Source organism: Notothenia rossii (assembly GCF_949606895.1).
Source record: "Notothenia rossii genome assembly, chromosome: 1".
Lineage (NCBI taxonomy): Eukaryota > Metazoa > Chordata > Actinopteri > Perciformes > Nototheniidae > Notothenia > Notothenia rossii.
The window spans coordinates 64,928,904-64,948,864 of NC_136912.1; the positions used below are offsets into that span (position 1 = coordinate 64,928,904).

The window sequence follows — 19,961 nt, forward strand, 5'->3', positions numbered from 1 at the left end:
GGGCCGCGTCTCTTGTCAGAGTGAAGACACTCCTGTCACTCAGAGGGAGGAGGGAATTAACGCGGGACAAGGAGCATCAGCTTGTCATGTCTGCAGGATTAAGCTGTCTAGATCTGCATGCCATGTCTGACAGCTCCAACTCATTATTCATAGCTCTGCTTGGCAGATGTCTTTTTGCAGCCCGACCAAAAGACACACACACACATACACACACACAAACAATATGGAAGCAGCAAGCACACAGAATGACATGCATCGGCTGCATGTACAATAATAAGTGTAATGCTTTACACAAGCTTTGAACAGCACTGATGAAAAGCGTCTGACAGAATTGGTCAGAGAAGCGATCCAAATGCTCCCCGAGAACACTGATCATGACATTTCTGAATGACAGAGACCAGATGACGGTGCTGAAAGTGGTCAGAGCCAAAAAGCAACTACTCTACAAAGATAGGCCGGTCCGGTTCTACCCAGACCTGGCGGCCGGGATACACAAGAAGCAGAAGGAATTTGACGCCGTGAGGCAGAAACTTCGCTCCATGGGGATTCGATACGGCATGCTTCTGCCAAATTGCTGGTGACACATAAAGACAAAACACAAACTTTCGAGAAACCAGCGGACGTGGAGGCCTTTCATCAGGCGAATTGAGGAGGAGATGACGGGTTGAACAGGGCCATGAGGCCGAAGAACGGGCTAGCATGCCAGCCTAGCATCCAAGCTCCCGTTAGCGTAGGGGGCTACAAGGAACAGAACATTAAAATACGGCCATCCTTGGTATCCTTTTCTTAGCTGCTACGTTCTGATCTTGATCTTGAGTTGAGCAAGGTAATCGCTGAAATACTGAATAATTTTTATATTTTGTATGTTATTTTACAACCTTGTGTCTTTATATAAATATAACACAGACTTATTGATATGTTTTGGTTTGGGTGGAAAAGGATACCAGCGGAGCTCCCAGATTGGGGCCTAACGCTACAGATAGCTAAAGGCTAAGCTATTCGGCGGTATCTCTTTGTTTTTGCTTCGCCTCAATGCAGGTCATATAAATGTGACCATTTTATTTTCTTATGTTTAAAGGGTTATGCACACGTTGCCACTTATAATTATTAGAGGGATTGGGAAAACACTACGTTAGTAAAGTTTTAGATGTACATCGGTTAACTGTTTTGTTTTAAACCGGTACTCAATATCCCATGATGCACTTCGCGCTAGATTCCTTTATTAAGTTCCGGGTCATTCTGACGACTGAAAGGTCGGCTAAATAGCGCAAACACTGTGCAATGTTGCTCTGTAATTCAGAGCGGTGTTTACAGCCCTCTCGTTACTCTCTGTGTTCTAAGGCATAAACATGAATACTTATAATTAATTTTGAGGACAATCTTAGTTATAGCCGGGTGTGCCTTGACATTTCTGCTCAATTGCTCGTTGTTTTTATAAAAATTAAAATAAAAGTTTGGTTATACTTGAATTACAGGAGGGACAGATTACATGTAGGAGTTGGGGTGATGGCGCTGTTTGACTATTCCTCACTAATACCTAATTTACACCAACAGGGTTTCAGAGCCGGTTCGGAGCTGGAGCTTGAAAAGCACCGGGTTTGCCTCTTCAACCGGAATCCGGTTCATTTCGAGCACCAAACAATTGTCAGGCCAGAGCAAAAGCACCACATACGTCAAGCTTACGTTGAGGCGGGGGCAGGGGCGTGATCAACCCCTGAACAACAACAAAAAGTCATGACGCAAACAATGACGCAATGACCCAGTACCAGTCATGGGCGCAGGAAGGGGGGTGCTGAGGGCGCTGCAGCACCCCCTAGCGGCAGGCAGGGGGTGCGGAGCTCCCCTGTCTGAATTATTATTTGACGGTTATTGCTGCTCCCGCTGTGCATAATCTGTATAATATGTAGCCAATAAATTCCACATTGTTGGTAAAATAATATTTTGGCCTGCCCGAATGCTTTTTCTGTAGCCCCGGACAATTCTACCTCAATTATATAATACATTAACCGTGCTTTACCTCAACCTCCTCATGACACTAGAGAGGACGGCAGGACTGTAATTTCCCGTGTTCAGTGAATGCAACAGAGTCAAGACACCAGACCAACTAGAGAGTTGCATGGAAATATAAGTGTTCTTGTGTCATTCAAGCTCGGCTCTGTGTGTGTGTTTGTGTGTGTGTGCGTGCGTGCGTGCGGAAATAAGGCATTTAGTGAGAGAGAGAGAGAGAGAGAGAGAGAGAGAGAGAGAGAGAGAGAGAGAGAGAGAGAGAGAGAGAGAGAGAGGCTGAGAAGCTGAGAGGCTCATGTGAGCTAAAGGACTCTAGTGTTTAGATAGTTAACTTTAGTCTAAGTTATCTCAGTGGGTCTCAAACGGTTTGGTCACAAATTATTCAAAAGATTATTTCCGCGGCACACCTTGATATGATCATATAAAAGAAATAAGGGAATAAAGGAAAAACAGTTATGAAATACTATATGGCAGTAAAACAAGAATACAGTTTAAAAGGGGAGTGATTTGTAAAATATCCATAAAGAAAAAGAACATCTGCTTACAGTTGTGTTTCATCTGGGTGTTGAGAGATGTATCCATAGATATCTTAATGTTGCTCTCAAAGTGCACCAGATTGATGCTTTTAACTTCAATATTTAAAAAAGATCTTCCCGGGGGAGCATCCCCCCGGACCTCCCTAGAAGAGGTGAGGTCCGCTCCCCAATCGTAAAAAATAGCACTTTACCCCTGCCTATATGCCGTGAGCTGATTATCGAGCCTTCATTGTAGCAGTCGCGGGTGTACTGTGTGTTTGCGCATGGGGAGTGCTTTTGCGCGTGCTCTATAGTGCCCGTAGTGTTCACTGGAGTCCAGCACCTCAGCACGCCCACTCAAAATACCTTCCCGCGCCTCTGGCACCAGTCGGACTCTGTGCAGTGTGAAAAGAGCCGGAGCTAAACCGAAGAACCGTTTCTGAACCTGAAAAGCTCTAGAACGGAGCTTGAACCGGAGTTGCGTTGGTGTGAATGAGGTATAAGTGTGGAGTGGTCTCAAGCTATACTGGAGTGTACAGGACGGCTGTGGCTCAGTGGCTAGAGTGCTGGACTACGAATCAGGGGGTAGCAAGTTCGAGTCCCACTGCAGTCAGCATGTCGTTGTGTCCCTGGGCAAGACACTTCACCCTAAATTGCTCTTGTGGGGATTGTCCACAGTACTGAATGTATGTAAGTCACTTTGGATAAAAGCGTCTAACAAAAGACATGTCATGTAATGTACAGTAAGGAGGGGGGAAGAAGCCTGGGTTATGGGCTTGTGGGTTTGTGTTTTGGGGTTGATGCACTTAGAAGCGTTTATGTTGTTATTATTTGTGTTATTGTTATTTAGGGGTATTTTAATACTACTTGAAGATTTCATTTGGAGTGGATATTTATGACCAGCGGACTAGAAATGTAATTTACACCCTGGAACTGTAGAGGGTTGCAAAAGATTAAAAAGGTCAAGCAAGATATGGGAAGGTCAACAGACTTACAGTCCAACATTATGTTTCTTCAAGAAACACACCTGGCTTTGAAGGAAGGCATTAGGATTAGGAGGAGATGGCAGGGGGAGGTATTTTCACCTCCTTTTACTACCCAAGCGAGAGGGGTCATGACTCTTATACATAGGTCCATTCCACTAAATGTCACAAAGGTAATCGCAGATAAAATGGGAAGGTATTTGATAATTCAGGTTACTCACCAAATAAGGATGACCCACATTTTTTAAATGACTTGTTTTTTATCTTGGCATCTCTCGAAGGCCAATACATTATAGCTGGAGACTTTAATTGTACGTTAGACCCTGGTAAAGATCTTCACATATAGACAAGACTCTCAACAAAAGTAGGGAAATTATTCTCCCATCCATTAAAGAGCTAAATTTGAGGGACATATGGAGGGATAGATGCCCTGGGTTGTCAATGTATTCCTGTTTTTCTAATACTCATAAAACATACTCCCAAATTGATTTTACTTTTTAGTTTCTGCAAGTTTGGTATGTAAAGTTAAGGATGGTATGTATGACAGTATTCTGATTTCAGATCATGCCACAAACAGTATGGTTTATGCAGATCCAGGGTTGTTGAGGGATCCCCCCCAAATGGAAATGTCAGCACAAATGGTTACAGGTCTCAGACCTAATAGCTTTTCTGGGAAAAAAAATGTATCTATATTTTACGCTTAATACTTCTGAAACCTCTGCAAGCACCAGGTGGGAAGCGTTTAAGGCTTATATTAGGGGTCAGATTATTAATTTTACGAGTTCCAAATCTAAAAAAGCCAAACAAAAAATATTCTTATTAGAGTAAAAAATGTAAGTCATGGAAAACATTAATTTTAGAAATTCCTGTCCTCAATTACACCAACAATTGTTACTATTAAGAGCACAATATAATGAAATCTCAGCCTCTAAAGCAGCAGCTAACTGCTAAGTCATTGTGCTGTCAGTTGAAAATCATTGATAGGCCTGTCGGTCTCCTGTCCTTTCTGCTAATTCATAAAGATTACATTAGTCATTTAGATTACTTATGTCCTCACTTACCATGGGATTACTGAAACCACCATGAATTAAAGAAATGGTAGAAATTAATCTAATCTGAATTTTGAAACCTTCCTTCCGTCCCTCTCAATATATCAATAAACATTAAGATGTGATGCTCCTGACTACCATACAAGTTTAAGAAGAAAATATTAGTTTGAAAGAATTCAAAGCAATAAACAACAGCAACAGGCTCTTTAACCAAGGCAACGTTTTAGCCTAACATGTATATGTTAACAAGGCAGGTAAGATGGCCGGGGACAACAGCTGGAAATTAGCCATGTCGGCTAAAGCTGCTCCATTTACTGTTTTTTTGACAGTTCATCGATGGGGACTGTCCACGACACTATAAATAAATAAACTAAACTAAACTAAGATAGCTGTTCACACTATCTATGTATATTTTGTACTTTTTTAATGCTATTTTATTTCTATTTAAGATGTTTACATTTTCGATTATTTAATTCTAGTCTTTTAACTTCTCTAATTTACAATGCCTTGTCTTTTGCTGCTGCAATGCAAACATTTCCCCAATTGGTATCAATAAAGTACTTCTTATTTTATCTTAATCCTCAAATATTAGCGAATTTTACATATTGATGTAACTACATACACATCGATATGTTGTATAAATATTGCAAATCAAAACCTTTATTGACCAATAATTACCCAAAATCGCATTTCTATCTCCTGTTATTAATGCATTCAAATGGCCCGCCGCGAACTGCGTCTCACTTCGGTTATTTTTCATTTCCTCGCTCCTCGGGCTCGGTGTCACCGGAAGTTGATTTGTCCGCGCCATCTTGAGTACCGTCCCAGTGGCCTTATTTGTGCCGGAGGATCGAGGAGTGATAACGGAGGAGCGATAATCAAGGAACGACCATACCATCCTCTGGTGAAATCCTCAGAGACTCGCCCCGCCCCCTTACTGTGTATCGCTCACTGATCGGACGATGCAGCGCATGCACTGATCTGGCTGCTGTCAGACGATCAGCTGTGCGGCGTCATCACAAGCAGACATCGCCTCACGCGACACTCCGGAGGAAACAACGTCCCACTGCTCTTAAATCTCATTTCCCTGCTTCTCGTGGTTTCCTTGCGTCTCTCCACGCTTCCCTGGTGGGAGGGACTAGTCGCAGGGAAACGACGCAAGTGAGGGACGCAAGGAATCTATTTTTAACCGAAGTGAGATACACCTAATGTCGAGTAAAGCTGCTGCAGAGCCACTATTTCAAGTATACTACGTCATCTAGTGGCGCCGAATGCTGGGCATTTAAACAGCATTCAAACAGTCCTTCGGCGCCACTCGATGACATAGTATACTTGAAATAGTGGCTCTGCAGCAGCTTTACTCGACATTGAGAAACGGCCTGAGTCTCCATGAACCACGTGACGATCATGTATTTTGAACTTCCGCTGTCGCAACTCTTCTATCTATATGGCGCTGGACGTTAGGGATTTCACAATGTGAGACAGGTTTTGAACATTTTACATGATCAAAAGGGGGCGCCACATACAGCTCTCTTGGCATTAGATGATGATAAAGCTTTTGACAGGATGGAATGGTCCTATTTGTTTGAACTTCTTGACCGTTTTGGTTTTGGGGAGAATTTTTGTAACTGGGTAAAACTTTTATACAATGACCCGTATGAAGAAGTAATTACCAATAACATCATATCAAAGCCGATAAGGATCGGTAGGGGCTGTAGACAAGGTTGTCCTTTATCCCCCCTTCTATTTTCGCAATTGAACCATTTGCTATTGCTGTGAGAGAGCATACAATGATTACAGGCATAAATGTGAGAGGGTTTAACCATCGAATAGCTCTTTACGCCGATAACGTGATTCTCTTCCTCAGAAATCTGGAGAATTCTGTACCGGCCCTTATGGATCTGATTAAAGGGTTTAACCATATATCTGGTTACAAAGTAAATAATTCAAAATCCTCCATAATGCTCCTTAACTCTGAGGAAAGGTCTAACCCACCCAAACATGTTGGTCATTTTAGAACAGCAAATACTTTTACTGATTTAGGTATTCAGACTGTTCCCAAATTGGAAGATATTGTAAACTCTAACTACAACCCGATTATAGCGTCTATTTCCAAATCAGTTGATAGATGGTCAAACCTTCCGATCTAATGGGTAGAATTAATATACTCAAAATGAATATTCTCCCCCCCCTATTGCCACCCCCTCCAGATTTTTTTTCTAGAATGAAGAAAATGTTTAGTGATTCTATATGGAATAACAGACGCTCCAGGCTCCGTTTGTCTCTCTTGTACTTGCCTTATGATAAAGGAGGATTATAGTTCCCTAACATGTTGTGGTACTACTGGGCAGCTCAACTGAGAACATTGATGTTTTACTACACAGAGGAGGGGCCTCTGGCGTGGAGGGATGTTGAATCTTGCTCCTTAAAGCTCCCACTTCCCACTTATCTATATTCTGACAACCCTAAAAACCTTAAAAAAACAACATCCAACCCTATGGTTAAAAATATGATTGGTGTCTGGCAGGAGGTTAAAAAATACATGAACAAATCTTTTTCTCTCTCCTGGTTTAGCCCAATCTGGGAAAATACTCGTTTTGCGCCAAGGAATACTGATGGGGGTTTTAGACTATGGGCTGAAAAGCGGGTGGGACAGTTAAAAGACATGTTTGGAAGTCATTATGGGAACTTTTTTTCATTTGAGGAACTTTTCAGTAAATACGATATCCCTCCTAACACATTTTTTAAATATCTGCAACTCTGGAGCTTTGTTAGAGCTAATCAGGATCAACTCATGCTGGCCCCTCCTCTGTCTATATTGGAGAAAGCTTTAATTTAAAAACCCCTTTGGGAAGGGCATCATATCTGAATTCTATGATCTCCTGTTGGCGTTCTCCTCAGAATCCTCTAACTCTAGACTCAATGCCTGGAAAACTGACAGGAAGATCTAGCATTAGAACAGTGGAGCACAGCTTGTAAGGCGGCCCAAACACAGACGGGTAATACGCGTCTAAAGCTTCTGTTATACAATTGGCTAATGAGAGTGTATATTACACCAGAAAGGGTTAACCCTATATCCTAGAAAAACTGTATAAATGTAATGCTAATATTCCAGCCATATGCACCAGATGTGGTTAGGGTAACAGTACAGAATATTTTTATTGATCAACTTAAAGCTGGAACCAAAAATGTTTTTACTTGGCCTATATCCGGATGGACATAACATACAGCGTTATGAACAAATCTTTATAGATATCTGTTTATTGGAAACATGGAAACATGGAAAAAGTTGGGCAAACCTAGTATTGCAGAACTTTCTGTATGTTTGCCTTTAGAAAAAAATACTTGCATTCTCAAAGACAAACAAGGGCTGTTCCAGAAGGTCTGGGGACGTTTTATACCAAGAACAACGACCTACCTCAATTTCTGAACGAACCTGGGGCAGGGTGATATGTTAAAATTCAAATTACTGTGATATCCTCTACAGAAATACGGTCTTATTACTGGAAAACTGGATGGTGGGTGATGTATTCAAGTGCCCTTGTTGTATGTTTCTACCAATTTAATTTATTATTGTGATTTTTCTTTAATGTAATGTAGTTGTTTTGTCTGTATGTATTGCTTTTGGTTCTGTGTTTTCGTCTTATGTATGTGATTTTTTGTATGTTGAAAAATCAATAAACATATTGATACAAAAAAAAGAAGTGATGAGGATGGAACTCACAGAATAACATAAATCTGCTGTGAATGCTCTATCACACATCAAACGCAGGATGTGTGTGAATCATTCATCTGCAGCACATTGAACAGCTGGTGATGTGCAGTCACCGTAACCAACAGTGGCCTTATTTTCCAAACTGGGGAGTATCAGATTACATGTAACTGGATTACTTAATCATGATACCAAAACTATTTACTGTATTCCCTTACAGTTACATACAAAAAATACGTTATCAGATTACTGTTATATTTCAAAAAATGGTGCATTACTAGCAGGATAACAGTTTTACTTATAGTAAAAAAAAGCATATTGTCTTTGTTGTAAAAGGATCAGATGTATTCTTTGTAGGGCCGGGACTCGATTAAAAGAATTAATCAAATTAATTAGAGGCTTTGTAATTAATTAATCGAAATTAATCGCATTTTTAATCACATATAAATATTTGATCTGAGAACAGTGAGAAGCAATTTTTTTCACATGGATTTTAGTATACCATTGAATAATGACTGAATACATAAGCTTAAGCAACAACATTTTTTTTATTTTGTTCAAGGTGGTACTTAACCAAGACCAACAGAAAAGTGCAATTTTTGCCATAAAGTGTAGCAATAGCATATTTAGGAATATAGTACATTTCAGAGATTCAGGTAGCCTATAGGTAGGTAGACCTTCTGTAAACTATAACACTTTGTTTTTTAAGTAAAACTCAATACTTTCAAGTACATTCAGAACATTGGAAACCCTGACTATTAGAAAATATCTCTCTGATGCTTCAGAGGCCATAACAGACTTTGTTGATTTACCAACAGTTGATTTAAAAAATCTAATCAATTTCAGTCCAACTCTCTCAATAACCTTGGCCAAAACAATAAACAGTTCAACATAAAGTGCCAGTTGCACCAACAACGTAATAAATAGTTCAACATAAAGTGTACCATTTAAAATAAAAATAAAAAAGTGCCAGTGATTGACCTCAATCCCTCCTATTCTTCCAATATCCTGATGATAATAAAATCTCTCTGTTGCATAGGCCGCTGTTTGATCAACGCGAATTGGGTGTGGGTCCTTGTACTCCGAGTCGGGCTAACGTCCACGCTAGCTTCCACGCTAGCTGCTATATGTTTTACATTGAGGTGATACTTGAGGCTTGATGTGCTGCGGTGATATGCGAATTCCTTTTTGCATAATTTGCAAACAACCGTGCTCTTGTTGAAGCTTCCATCCGTCCGTTTTTTAAAACAAAATGTCCCATCCACGGGGCCAACCAAAGCGGTCTCATCAGCTTCTTCCTTCATGTTTGACTATTGTTCACTGTGGTTTGTTGTTGTCTGAAGTAATGAACGTTAGTTGGTGCTCCAGTATAATCGGTACCCCTGAAACTCATCCAGTGAGAAACGTTCCGCGGTGCAAAAATAAGTGCGATTAAAATATGTTAATGTTTGTGTAATTAATTCATCTTAATTAACGCGTTAAAGTCCCGGCCCTAATTCTTTGTAAACTGTTCTGTTCTGTAGGCTGATACTTTGTGTAAATATATAAGCCTACTGCTTGAATCTGCTTCGTCCTTTTTTTAATTCAGTAGGTGAACCTATATGTTCATAAAATAAGTGTGTGAGCTTAACTGTATGAATTAAACTAAAACAGAGCTTTTTTCTGTCTGCTCAGATGTTATTTCTGCTTTTTTCAACTGTAGTATGTGCTCAATGAAAGGAACGTTTTCCTATCAATAACATCTCTGAGCAGAGGACACATCTTTGGTCTTGAATATGTTGTTTCTTCTTTTCTGAGGTTACATTATTCTGAGTTAAAGCCATCCTATTGATATTTCTTATCTCTTTTATGTATTTGCATTGCATTTGATATTGAGGTAATCCAAAAGTAACAGATGGGCGCTCGTCCGGGATTTTCCCATTTGTTACAGCTCGGCTCATAGGCTGCACAAAGATGGAAGACCAGTTTACATGTAACACAATACTTATTTATTCACAATATAACAACACTTAGCAAACCTAAAACAAATGTGGAAGTCAGTCATCAGGTGTGTATGCATGTATGGGTGTGGGATATGTGTACCAAAACAGCAGCTGTGTTCTCAAGTGAGAGCCACAGTGTGGGATGGTTTTGGGCTCTTTATCCAAGCCATGGCTCATCAGGCTGATGGCTTGATCACTTGTGATACAGATGAGAGCCAGCATGCAGGAAGCACACACAGAAAACCCTTGTGGAGTGGAGGGAGTTGTAACACAGAAAGTCATCATTAATTTTCTGTTTTAATACTCAGATGAGGTTACCTATTTCATTATTTTGCAGGTAACTAGTAGTTTCAAGGGTTTAAGGATTCAAGGCTTTTATTGTCATGTGCACATTAGCTACAGTGTAGATATGGCAATGAAAGTCACAGGCTCTTCCAACAGTGCAACATGAATATATATATAGGACATAGAACAAATAAAACAGATACAATAGTGCAAGAGAATGTTTGAGATGTGCAAGTAAATACAAATAAAATAGAAATAGTGCAAGAAGTGTCTATATACAAGTAAATGGAATATGATGTATTACTGTAGATACATAATTTGCAAGATGCAAACAGATGAATGTTTATGGATGTTCTTTAAAGAGTCCAGATATGTAATAGTCTTATGGCCTGTGGGATGAAGCTGTCCCTGAGTCTGGTGGTTTTAGACCTGATGCTGCGGGAGCCGTTGCAATTCAAGAAATGTTTTAAAGTAACCCTCCTAACCATGTTGTTTCTCTCCAGGGCCTGAAGGCGGCAGACAACGACCCCACCGCCCCCCCATACGACTCCCTGCTGGTGTTTGACTACGAGGGCAGTGGCTCCATTGCCGGCTCCCTCAGCTCCCTGCACTCCTCCTCCAGCTGCAGCGACCAGGACTATGACTACCTCGGAGACTGGGGGCCCCGCTTCCGCAAACTGGCCGACCTCTACGGCGGAGGGGAGGATTAGCACCCCAAACAACTACCCTCCACACCCCGTCCTAAGCTCAGGTTGGGTGGGTGGGGTTAAAGGAAAGAGGATAATGGGTGAACATGAGTTATGGATCTGCACTTCAGTATTACCAAGAGACAGCTCGCTGATGAAGGTGGGCGACACTAGGGACCATTCTGACTCCTGGCCGAGCAAGGCCTGGCACCGGATAGCATTCAGGCTAACAGACAGTATGATGTTAGCCCCTATGCTAACAAAATGTGAGCAGCCAGACGAGTGCGCTCAGAGAGGGATGCTGTCTCTAAAGAGCTACAACAGCCATGCTACAGACGCTCACTTAACACTTGAATCTCACAGTACAGGAGCACTGGGGTCAAATGTGCCTTTTTGTACATTTTTTCTTTTTCGATTGTGTTCAGTCTCGACTCTGCTTTAAAGCTCCCGATGTTTTGCAACGGCAGCTGAAGGAGCACTTTGCCATGATAATGACCGTGTGCGTGTGTGTGTGTTTGCATTGCACCCCGTTACCTGTATGTGTGTAAGAGTGTGTGAGTCATTTCCACAAACACACTGGATTGACACTATAAAAGGTTATGTTATGAGACAATGGAGGATCCTGCCAGCAAAAACATGGCTCTACTGTACAGCACTGGGTGTGTAGCTCCAATGAAATATACATATTCTACATAATTTAGTTCGCTGAAGCTTAATCTTGGCTGTTGTCATTCCAAATATAACGCAATGGAACACCTTTCCACCTTTTCCTGCCAGCATAAACAGCGCTCTGCCCTGGAATTAATGTGACTGACTGCCCGTGTTAACAAAGCCGGCCAAAATCAGAATATTTGATATCCTCTCGCGTCCCCCACACTGATTTTTCTCCTCCAACATCATGTCTAAGCTTTGATGGAAGTGCTCTGAAGAATGCCTCCCCTGTTTTTATATCTCTCTTCTCAGATAATCCTGCACATTTAGTTGCACAACAAATTAAATTATTCACGAACCTAAGAGGTTATGACAAGCAGCAAAAGGTATTTTTAGTGCAGTTTAAATATTGTGGTTATGTCCTTGTAGCACTTTCACAAATGGGAAATGTTAATGGAATGTATTTGAGCCTATTTGCCAGATAATAAAGTAGAAAAGCAAAGTGGTGCAAGATAAAGTGATGAAATATGATTTACATTTATGTTGTGCAGATAAAAGAAAGAAAAACCTCTCTTTGCAGAAAGAGAGTAAGAGTAGTTTTTGTTTGACAATTTGACAGACTTTACATGGGTATACTTATTCCCTGGAGCATAATAACAAGGATGAAACATTTGACTTCCATAAAAGAAATACACAACAAGTTGAATCACATTGATATCGTATATACATGTACTGTGCAAATAACCGCTAACGGTACTTCTAAATCTGTTAGTATGAACCCTGACTTTTTCTCACTAGCATGGTATGGCTGTCGATATCACATAAAGACAAATCCATGTTAAGATGCCTCGCAAAAGCACAGAGTTGCACACATTGTAAGGTCATCTCACAGAACAACTTCAAGTGACTAATACAGAGCATCTGTGTCATGATCAACACAGCTTTAAAACCAAATGGAAGGTTTGTTTACGTTGATTTCTGGAGTCAATACACCTGAGGAATAAACAAGCACACAACTCCATCTCCAGCTCTATATTACCAAATGTAAACAACACATGTCTGCCAAAGCCTACTGCTGTAACATGCAATATGTGCAGGTAACAAAAACAGTATCAACTCACCATCATTATATCTGCACTGGTCTTCAAATGTGCCAAGAAGTATTTGATCAGGAGTAATGGTTTATTTATAGGAGAGCAACCCATCCTGGTACGTTCCTTCTACGTTATGGCCACGCCCCTTTTTGGGTGCTAACCAAATACCAGCTAACATTTGATTTGAGGTAAATAAAGATTCTGAGTACTTCCACCTGTCAGATACAAAATAATTTGCATAACAAGCAACATTTTGTCTACAAGGAACCCAACAGCTATGGTGAGGCAGGCAATTACACAATGTCATTTGGGATTGTTGATTGGCATTAATACTGTATGGTAAAATTAAGAGCAAAAGGGGATCAATGTCCTGTCAGTCTGCCAGTGGACCAGTGGCAGGCAGCATTTAAACACTTGGGATTTGCTTTACTTGTCAGTATTTCATACTTGCAATACTAATGCAGCATTTACATTCATTACTTTGACTTTTAACATTACAACGGTTTACTTTGACGTTGAACTCAGCATCCTTTAATTATGATGTTTTTAATTATGATGTTTTTTCCCCTGAAGCCAGATATATTTTCTTTTACCATCCTTAAGTAATGGACATTTATTTAGATTTTGAGGCAGACTGGTGAAACCCAGAGCCGTACAGAAGAGCCACATATTTTTGCCAGTTTGGTGTTCAAAAGCTTGTGAGAAGACATGTACAGTGATGCTAGACTTTAGATAGAACTTCTGTTTTTTGTTTTGCTTTTATCACAATGTAACTTATGCAGCTGATCGCTAATAAAGGGAGACTTCAGTCCTTGTTTTTGTAGCAAAAATTCTTCTTACTCTGCTGTGGTGGATTAAATACAAAAAAAGGCAATGTTTCTTTTGTCTGCTGATGGTTTGCCTTAGTGTTCTCTGGTAGTCTCCAACTGGCTATTCACTGTAAGCTGAAATATGTACAGATTGTATTTTTTCTCTTGTTGTTCTTTTGGCTGTTGTCTCGGAAAATGACATGCTAATATCCTGAATCCTTGTATATGTATAATTTGGATTACAAATTAAAACGTTTTTGCATGTTTTTATCTTTTTATTTTGAGAAAACAGTATTTTTCGGATCCTTTGCAAATGATTTCATCACCAGTCACACACACAACAACATTCAGCAGTCTAACTCCCCCACCTCTTTGTTAGGGGTCTTGGACAAAGGTCATTCAGATGAGATACAAATTCAAAAGTATATATCCCACAGAGCTCTAATTTTTTGTTTTGTTTAGTGTGATATCAGTGTCTGGACTCTAGCATTATAAATTGCCATAAGAACGAATAACTCCTCAGATTTTAAAAGGGTTAACGTAGCATTGATTGATTTTTGGCCACTTGGGGGCAGCAGAACACACTGTAAACAACATTAACATAATAACCCATTCAAATGCTGTTATAACTGCTAACACATGAGCACAATCCACCAACTCCTGAAAAAAATATCTGTCTCTAACTGCTAAATGATCTTTATCCAATCTTATCCCTCTGAAAACAGCACCTGCTACTAGAGACCAGGTTAATGAGAGCTGTGAAACTCAACCCGAAAAAATCTTAATAATACATGCAAAGTTGGTGATAATTCTGTAGGTATAGCATTACTAGTGAGCTTTTCCAAATTACACATTGTAATTTAATTCATTTTTAGTGTTAAAATATAATTGTAGCTTTAAAAACCTTTACATGTGTTCATACTTTTATCATTAAAGTAAATAAAACGGTAGCTGTAGGAAAAGTATCTTAAGTAGCCCAAACTAAATAAGGGCTATTACTCGACTTCCTTAAAGTTAAATAGAATCGCATTATCAAAGCAGCAGGGACATGGATGTTTTTTTCTAATGTATTTTTGGTTAGTTGCCTGAAATAAGGTCTGTCGTTAACACAAGCTAAAGAGATTCCACCTAACGTTCTACATCATAAAATGTTTGCTAACGAGTGACTATATGAGACTACCAATCACGCTAACATTAGCCGCCTTTAGTTTAGCGGTGGTGATACGCAGCCATGCGACTGTGATGCCATTTGTTTATATCCTAGCGTTAGCTTTTTACTTTTGGCAATTGCGTTAATGCTTTGACTATTAGAAAATAGGTGTTAATATGTTGAGATCATCTTGCTGAATACAACATGTACAATAATGGACGTGTGTTTGCCACAGAGCTAATTTTCAGCAATATTCCAGAATCCAATGGAAACATTTAATTGCCGTTTGTCGAGGCTGCCCTTGTTATGCTAACTCCCAGGTTGGCCTACAAAAATATGTAATTACTGCAACATTCTATTTGCACCATCATCATACTTATCATCTTCATCATCTCTATACACCTACAGAGTAGTTTGATGTGAACGATAAACAGGGCAGAAACCCTTAGGCAGTTTATAATACAATTAACAAAGAGTGTATGGAAAGCAAAACTATGAGTCAACATCATAAACATCCAGACACATCTTGCCTAAAACAATTTTGGATGCCAAGCTTTTTGTTTTGTTTCTACTCTGGTCTTTCCGTAAAGCTAAAAGTCACATACACTGGAAGAATAGACTAAAATGGACCTACAGTAGTGAACACTTTATGATGGAGACATGACAAAGATGGGGCACCAGCAAAAGACTAGGATAATCAGAGGTCCACATTCCTCAAAGAAAACTTGAATCATAAGTTCGGTCCCATTTCAAAGGCATGAATACACCATTTGTACGACTAAGAAAGTGTTTAAATTTGTTCTCTGAAACCTTAAATCCATGATATAATTTATTTCAATGAAGCATGAAGACATAACAGTTCAGTCTATAACCTATTTACCAGTGTATTTGCTCTCAAGTGGTCATTATAAACCGGTAAATCTTTTCAACCTCAGCTGTGTGTACATAAGTTAAGGAAAACTCTGATGCAATAGTTAGTTGTCTGGACACGTTTGCAATGACAGAAATATATAAGTCTACTATATTTACCAATAACCTGAAAGGCCTCTGAAAGCAGGGCTTACTCGATTTTATTAAATATTCATGAAGATATACTATACTATAAGGTACAACCAAAGTAACACAAGCATCTTCAGTTATTATTTATTAGAGAATGGGTACTCTTTTCCCAAGTCTATCATAAAACAGCTTCCCCTGAGCAGATATCCACCAAGGTGGGGGCAAAATCCACAGACCTCATTTTGAGCAAAAATTAAATCTAATTTCGTTTAGTTGAAGCTAATATGAGGCTTCAGCATTGTGAGTCACTTTATTATAAAAATCTGTCTTGATCTACTGGATTTGCATAAGTAACCACTGAAGCCTCAAATTAGCTCAGTTGAACGTTGGAATACATTTTCACACAGAATGAGGACTCTGGATTGTGTCCCCATCACTTACTTGAAATTGCTAAAAACTGGCTGTGTAGTTTAGTGCGCTCATTGGCCAATCCCAGGACAAGATACCGACCCTAAAAGGCTCCCACAGGCATGTCTACGGAATTGTCGTAAGCTAAATAAAAAATGTAAATGTAAAAACTATTAACAAACAAAGAATTATGACACACACCAATTATTTGATTACCTCTATCAAAGCAACTGTCAACTGATCTGATTCAATTCTTTAATTGCGATGGATGCCCCGATTCAGCTTGACACAACTAAGCCCCGCCCCCTTCCAACCACTGAGAAGAGCTCAGAGGATTCAGAAATACCTGAAATAATCAAAGCGTTGTGACTTTGGTAGAAGATGGTTTGGTTTTGGATAATTCTCTGAACCACTGTTCAAAGCGGATCGACTATTTAAATGGCCTTCAGGTGTAACTGTGTTTGTATGTGTTGGCACACGGTAGACTAGCACCTACTCTAGTGGTTTTAGAACCAGCCCTAGGCCAACTCTGACCATAAACTGGTCTCATTTCAGTATTTTTAAATGATTGCATGAGTGAGTAGTTCACAATATATACATAAAACTATGAAAGCATTTTTTTAATGGGTTGTACGAGGTCTCGTGCTAAACACTGGCACAGCTTCTTGTTTCTCTATGGCAGCTTTAAATCCTCTTCTTCCTGCTCTGGACTTTTATCTCCGATCCAATTTGACACACAAAGAGTGTCTTTGGTTTCCAGGCCTGAGGGCACGTCAGCAGTATCTTCGCCCAGCAGACAGCCATCCACACAGGCACAATAACAGCAGAGCAGGCCGAGAAAACAGGAAAAACCCAGACCCTCTCCTGAGATCACATTCTGTCTGCTGCCCTGCTCTGTGTGTGTGTTTGTCTGTGTGTATTGCAGAAACACAAAGGTCCAAAGCTGAAGTGCTGACTGCTGCTGAATAAAACAATACGTGACTGGAAGTCATAAGGAATAGGATTTAATTATTTTACTTCTGAATTTAGACCATTAGGCCAAATGAGTGATCCATTCTCACACTGATATTTATGGTGGCCAACAGGGGCTAACACTCTACAATGTCCAAAAACACTTCTATTAGGAGAAACACGCTGCAGCTTCAGAGACAATGCAAATATTAAAAAACAAATGTGCTAAATCACATGCAATGAAAAAACATCTTCACCAACTTGTGCAGCATTTAGAAAACATTAGCACATTTGCACTTGTTGAGAACCATAAATAATAACTCAGGGGGGGTGGTACCTTATCAAAAAAAAGTGTTTAGGGAAGTGAAGGATCTTTTTGAAGGTATTACAACACATGAAGCTTCGCCAAGTTTCTTTCAGGAAGACTGTCTTGTGCACTTTCATTCACAAATTCTCTCTCTCTCTCTCACTTTCCATAAGCATGGGCTATCATTCCCTCAGCTAAACCAATCAGACCAGTCCCATCTCCCACAAGCCAATCAAAGCGCATCCTGCAAACTTTTAAATCTGCTCTCTTCTCCCCTGTCAGCTGTCATTTCAGGAGAATCAACGCAGCCCTCCCCCCACCCCCCTTTCACCTCCAGTTCATCCGATCCAGGGCCCAGGCAAGCACCCTTCATCACTCTGGATCTTCATCACTCTGGATCTTCATCACTCTGGATCTTCATCACTCCGTCCAGCTCCTCACCACCACCAGTGTCTAGACCCCGGGGGGGGCTTCACCTTCCCTCGTCGGTCTCCCCCCCTAAATCCATCCCAGCATGAAGGGATCTAATTGCCAAAGTTGAATATGAAATATGTGTATAGCACCAAACAAAGTCGAAGTCCTTTCTGATTGAAATGAAATCAGCAGGACCAGATGCTTGGCAGAAGATCTATAACTACCCAAATTAACAGTGCGTACAAATGGGGAATTGGGCAGTATAACAGCAAGTTTTATGAAAACAGTTAAATACCCAGTCAGATTATTACCTGTGTTTAATGGTGTGAGAAATGTTAAATAGGCCATTAAGTCATACTATACAATTGTGTTTTATTCTGGTTTTGCATTTGTTTAAACTATTTTTTCCACATAAATGTGGTTGTACTGCATAGAGGGGGTGGCATTGGGATATATATTTTTAAAATCTTCTGGAGCAGAGAGAGGAGCTGTGGATTATTGTTATTGATTAATGCATCAGTGTTTCTTCGGGTCAAAAACACTAAACTCACAACTTAAAATGAAAGCGTTTAGTTTATTTAATAAAAGAACACATGTTCAATGTGAAAGGGACAGTAGATATAGATTAGTTGCAATTTGGTGCTATATATAAAAAAAAAAAGTAATACAAAATGTTTTTAAACACCTTGAATTTCAGGGGCTCCGTTGGCGGGGCGCAGCACCCCTCCAAGACAATGGTAGGGGAAACACTGGATGGGGAAGCAGCGGCCAGTGATAACATGTATACCTTGTAAAAAAAAATATATTTTTGTATTTCTCAACATTGGTTTAACAGTCAGGATTAGTAAAGTAGTGAAACAAAGTCATATTTCACATAACAGTGGTAGTGCAGCTAAATCCTTGCAGTATGCTTTCACCATTTCCAAAATAAAAGTATATTTTTCTCTCACAATAAAGGTTGTTTTGTTGTTGTTTATTACACACAATATTTCCTTTTCTACTTATTTTCTTACATATTTGACTGCTGTAGTTCGTCAACAGAAAATATATTTTGTTGACGATCTACAGTAGTTCTCCATGAAGAAAATCTACACTTGCTGGCTTGTTGTGCTGGCTCTGAGATGTGTTCAACAAAGAGCATTTTTGGTCTTTGAGTTTTTATTTTGTTGAGCCTACTCTGAGGTTTCTTAATGGACAAAATGCTGTCGTACAATAAATGATACATTAATTGAATTTAATATATGAACTAGGATTTAATACAAAAATGTATACATTAATCAAAAAATACATAACATATTATTCTCAGTTCTGGATTTGTAACTTAATATTTTGGGCGAGTAATAATAATTTCACCAGAAATACTGTTAAACCTATTAGCACTGTATGCAACCCATTTTGTTATGCTCATTTTTTTGGTTTGTGGCAGGGAACTTTGGGATTTTAGCCTATGCAGACCATTTACATGCACAATAACCTACAGTATATAACATACTACAGAATATGAAAAACTATAAAAAAGCAGGGCCCCTTTAAAATATATTATTTTCTAAAGTACATTTAGAATAGATTTATACTGTTTACTGCAATTCTCTGCTTTTACATTATTCCTCACTCTGACGCATGTTCTTCTATGGAAACACTGAATCTATAGAAACTCTGTGTGACAAATGAGAAATCTGACATTCATTCAGAGACACACTGTGCTCACACAAACCCATAAACCACCTGTTATCCGGTGATTTCTATACTTAGGTCATGTGACGACAGATGAACCGTCACCACGACAACAGAGCAAGCTGCAGTCGCTAATAAAATAAATGGTTTCTATCAAGGTAAACAAGACCTTTTAACATCCCCATGACATGGATTTGTATCTAGCAGTAGAGAAAAGGGCTGTTAGACAACAAAAATACCTGGTGTGTGTGTGTGTGTGTGTGTGTGTGTGTCTGTGTGTGTGCG

At 39.6% G+C, this 19,961-nt stretch overlaps 1 protein-coding gene across 2 annotated transcripts in view; it reads left to right on the forward strand.

Moving 5' to 3' along the window:
• LOC307031495 (cadherin-2-like) overlaps positions 1-14,039 on the forward strand; it is a 140,990-nt gene extending 126,951 nt beyond the window's left edge. For both annotated transcript variants that reach the window (XM_079668651.1, XM_079668652.1), the window contains one exon: positions 11,037-14,039. In XM_079668651.1, coding sequence (XP_079524777.1) covers positions 11,037-11,243 — 207 coding nt within the window. In that variant the 3' untranslated portion in view covers positions 11,244-14,039. The remainder of the gene's footprint in view (positions 1-11,036) is intronic.
• Positions 14,040-19,961: the final 5,922 nt, after the last annotated feature.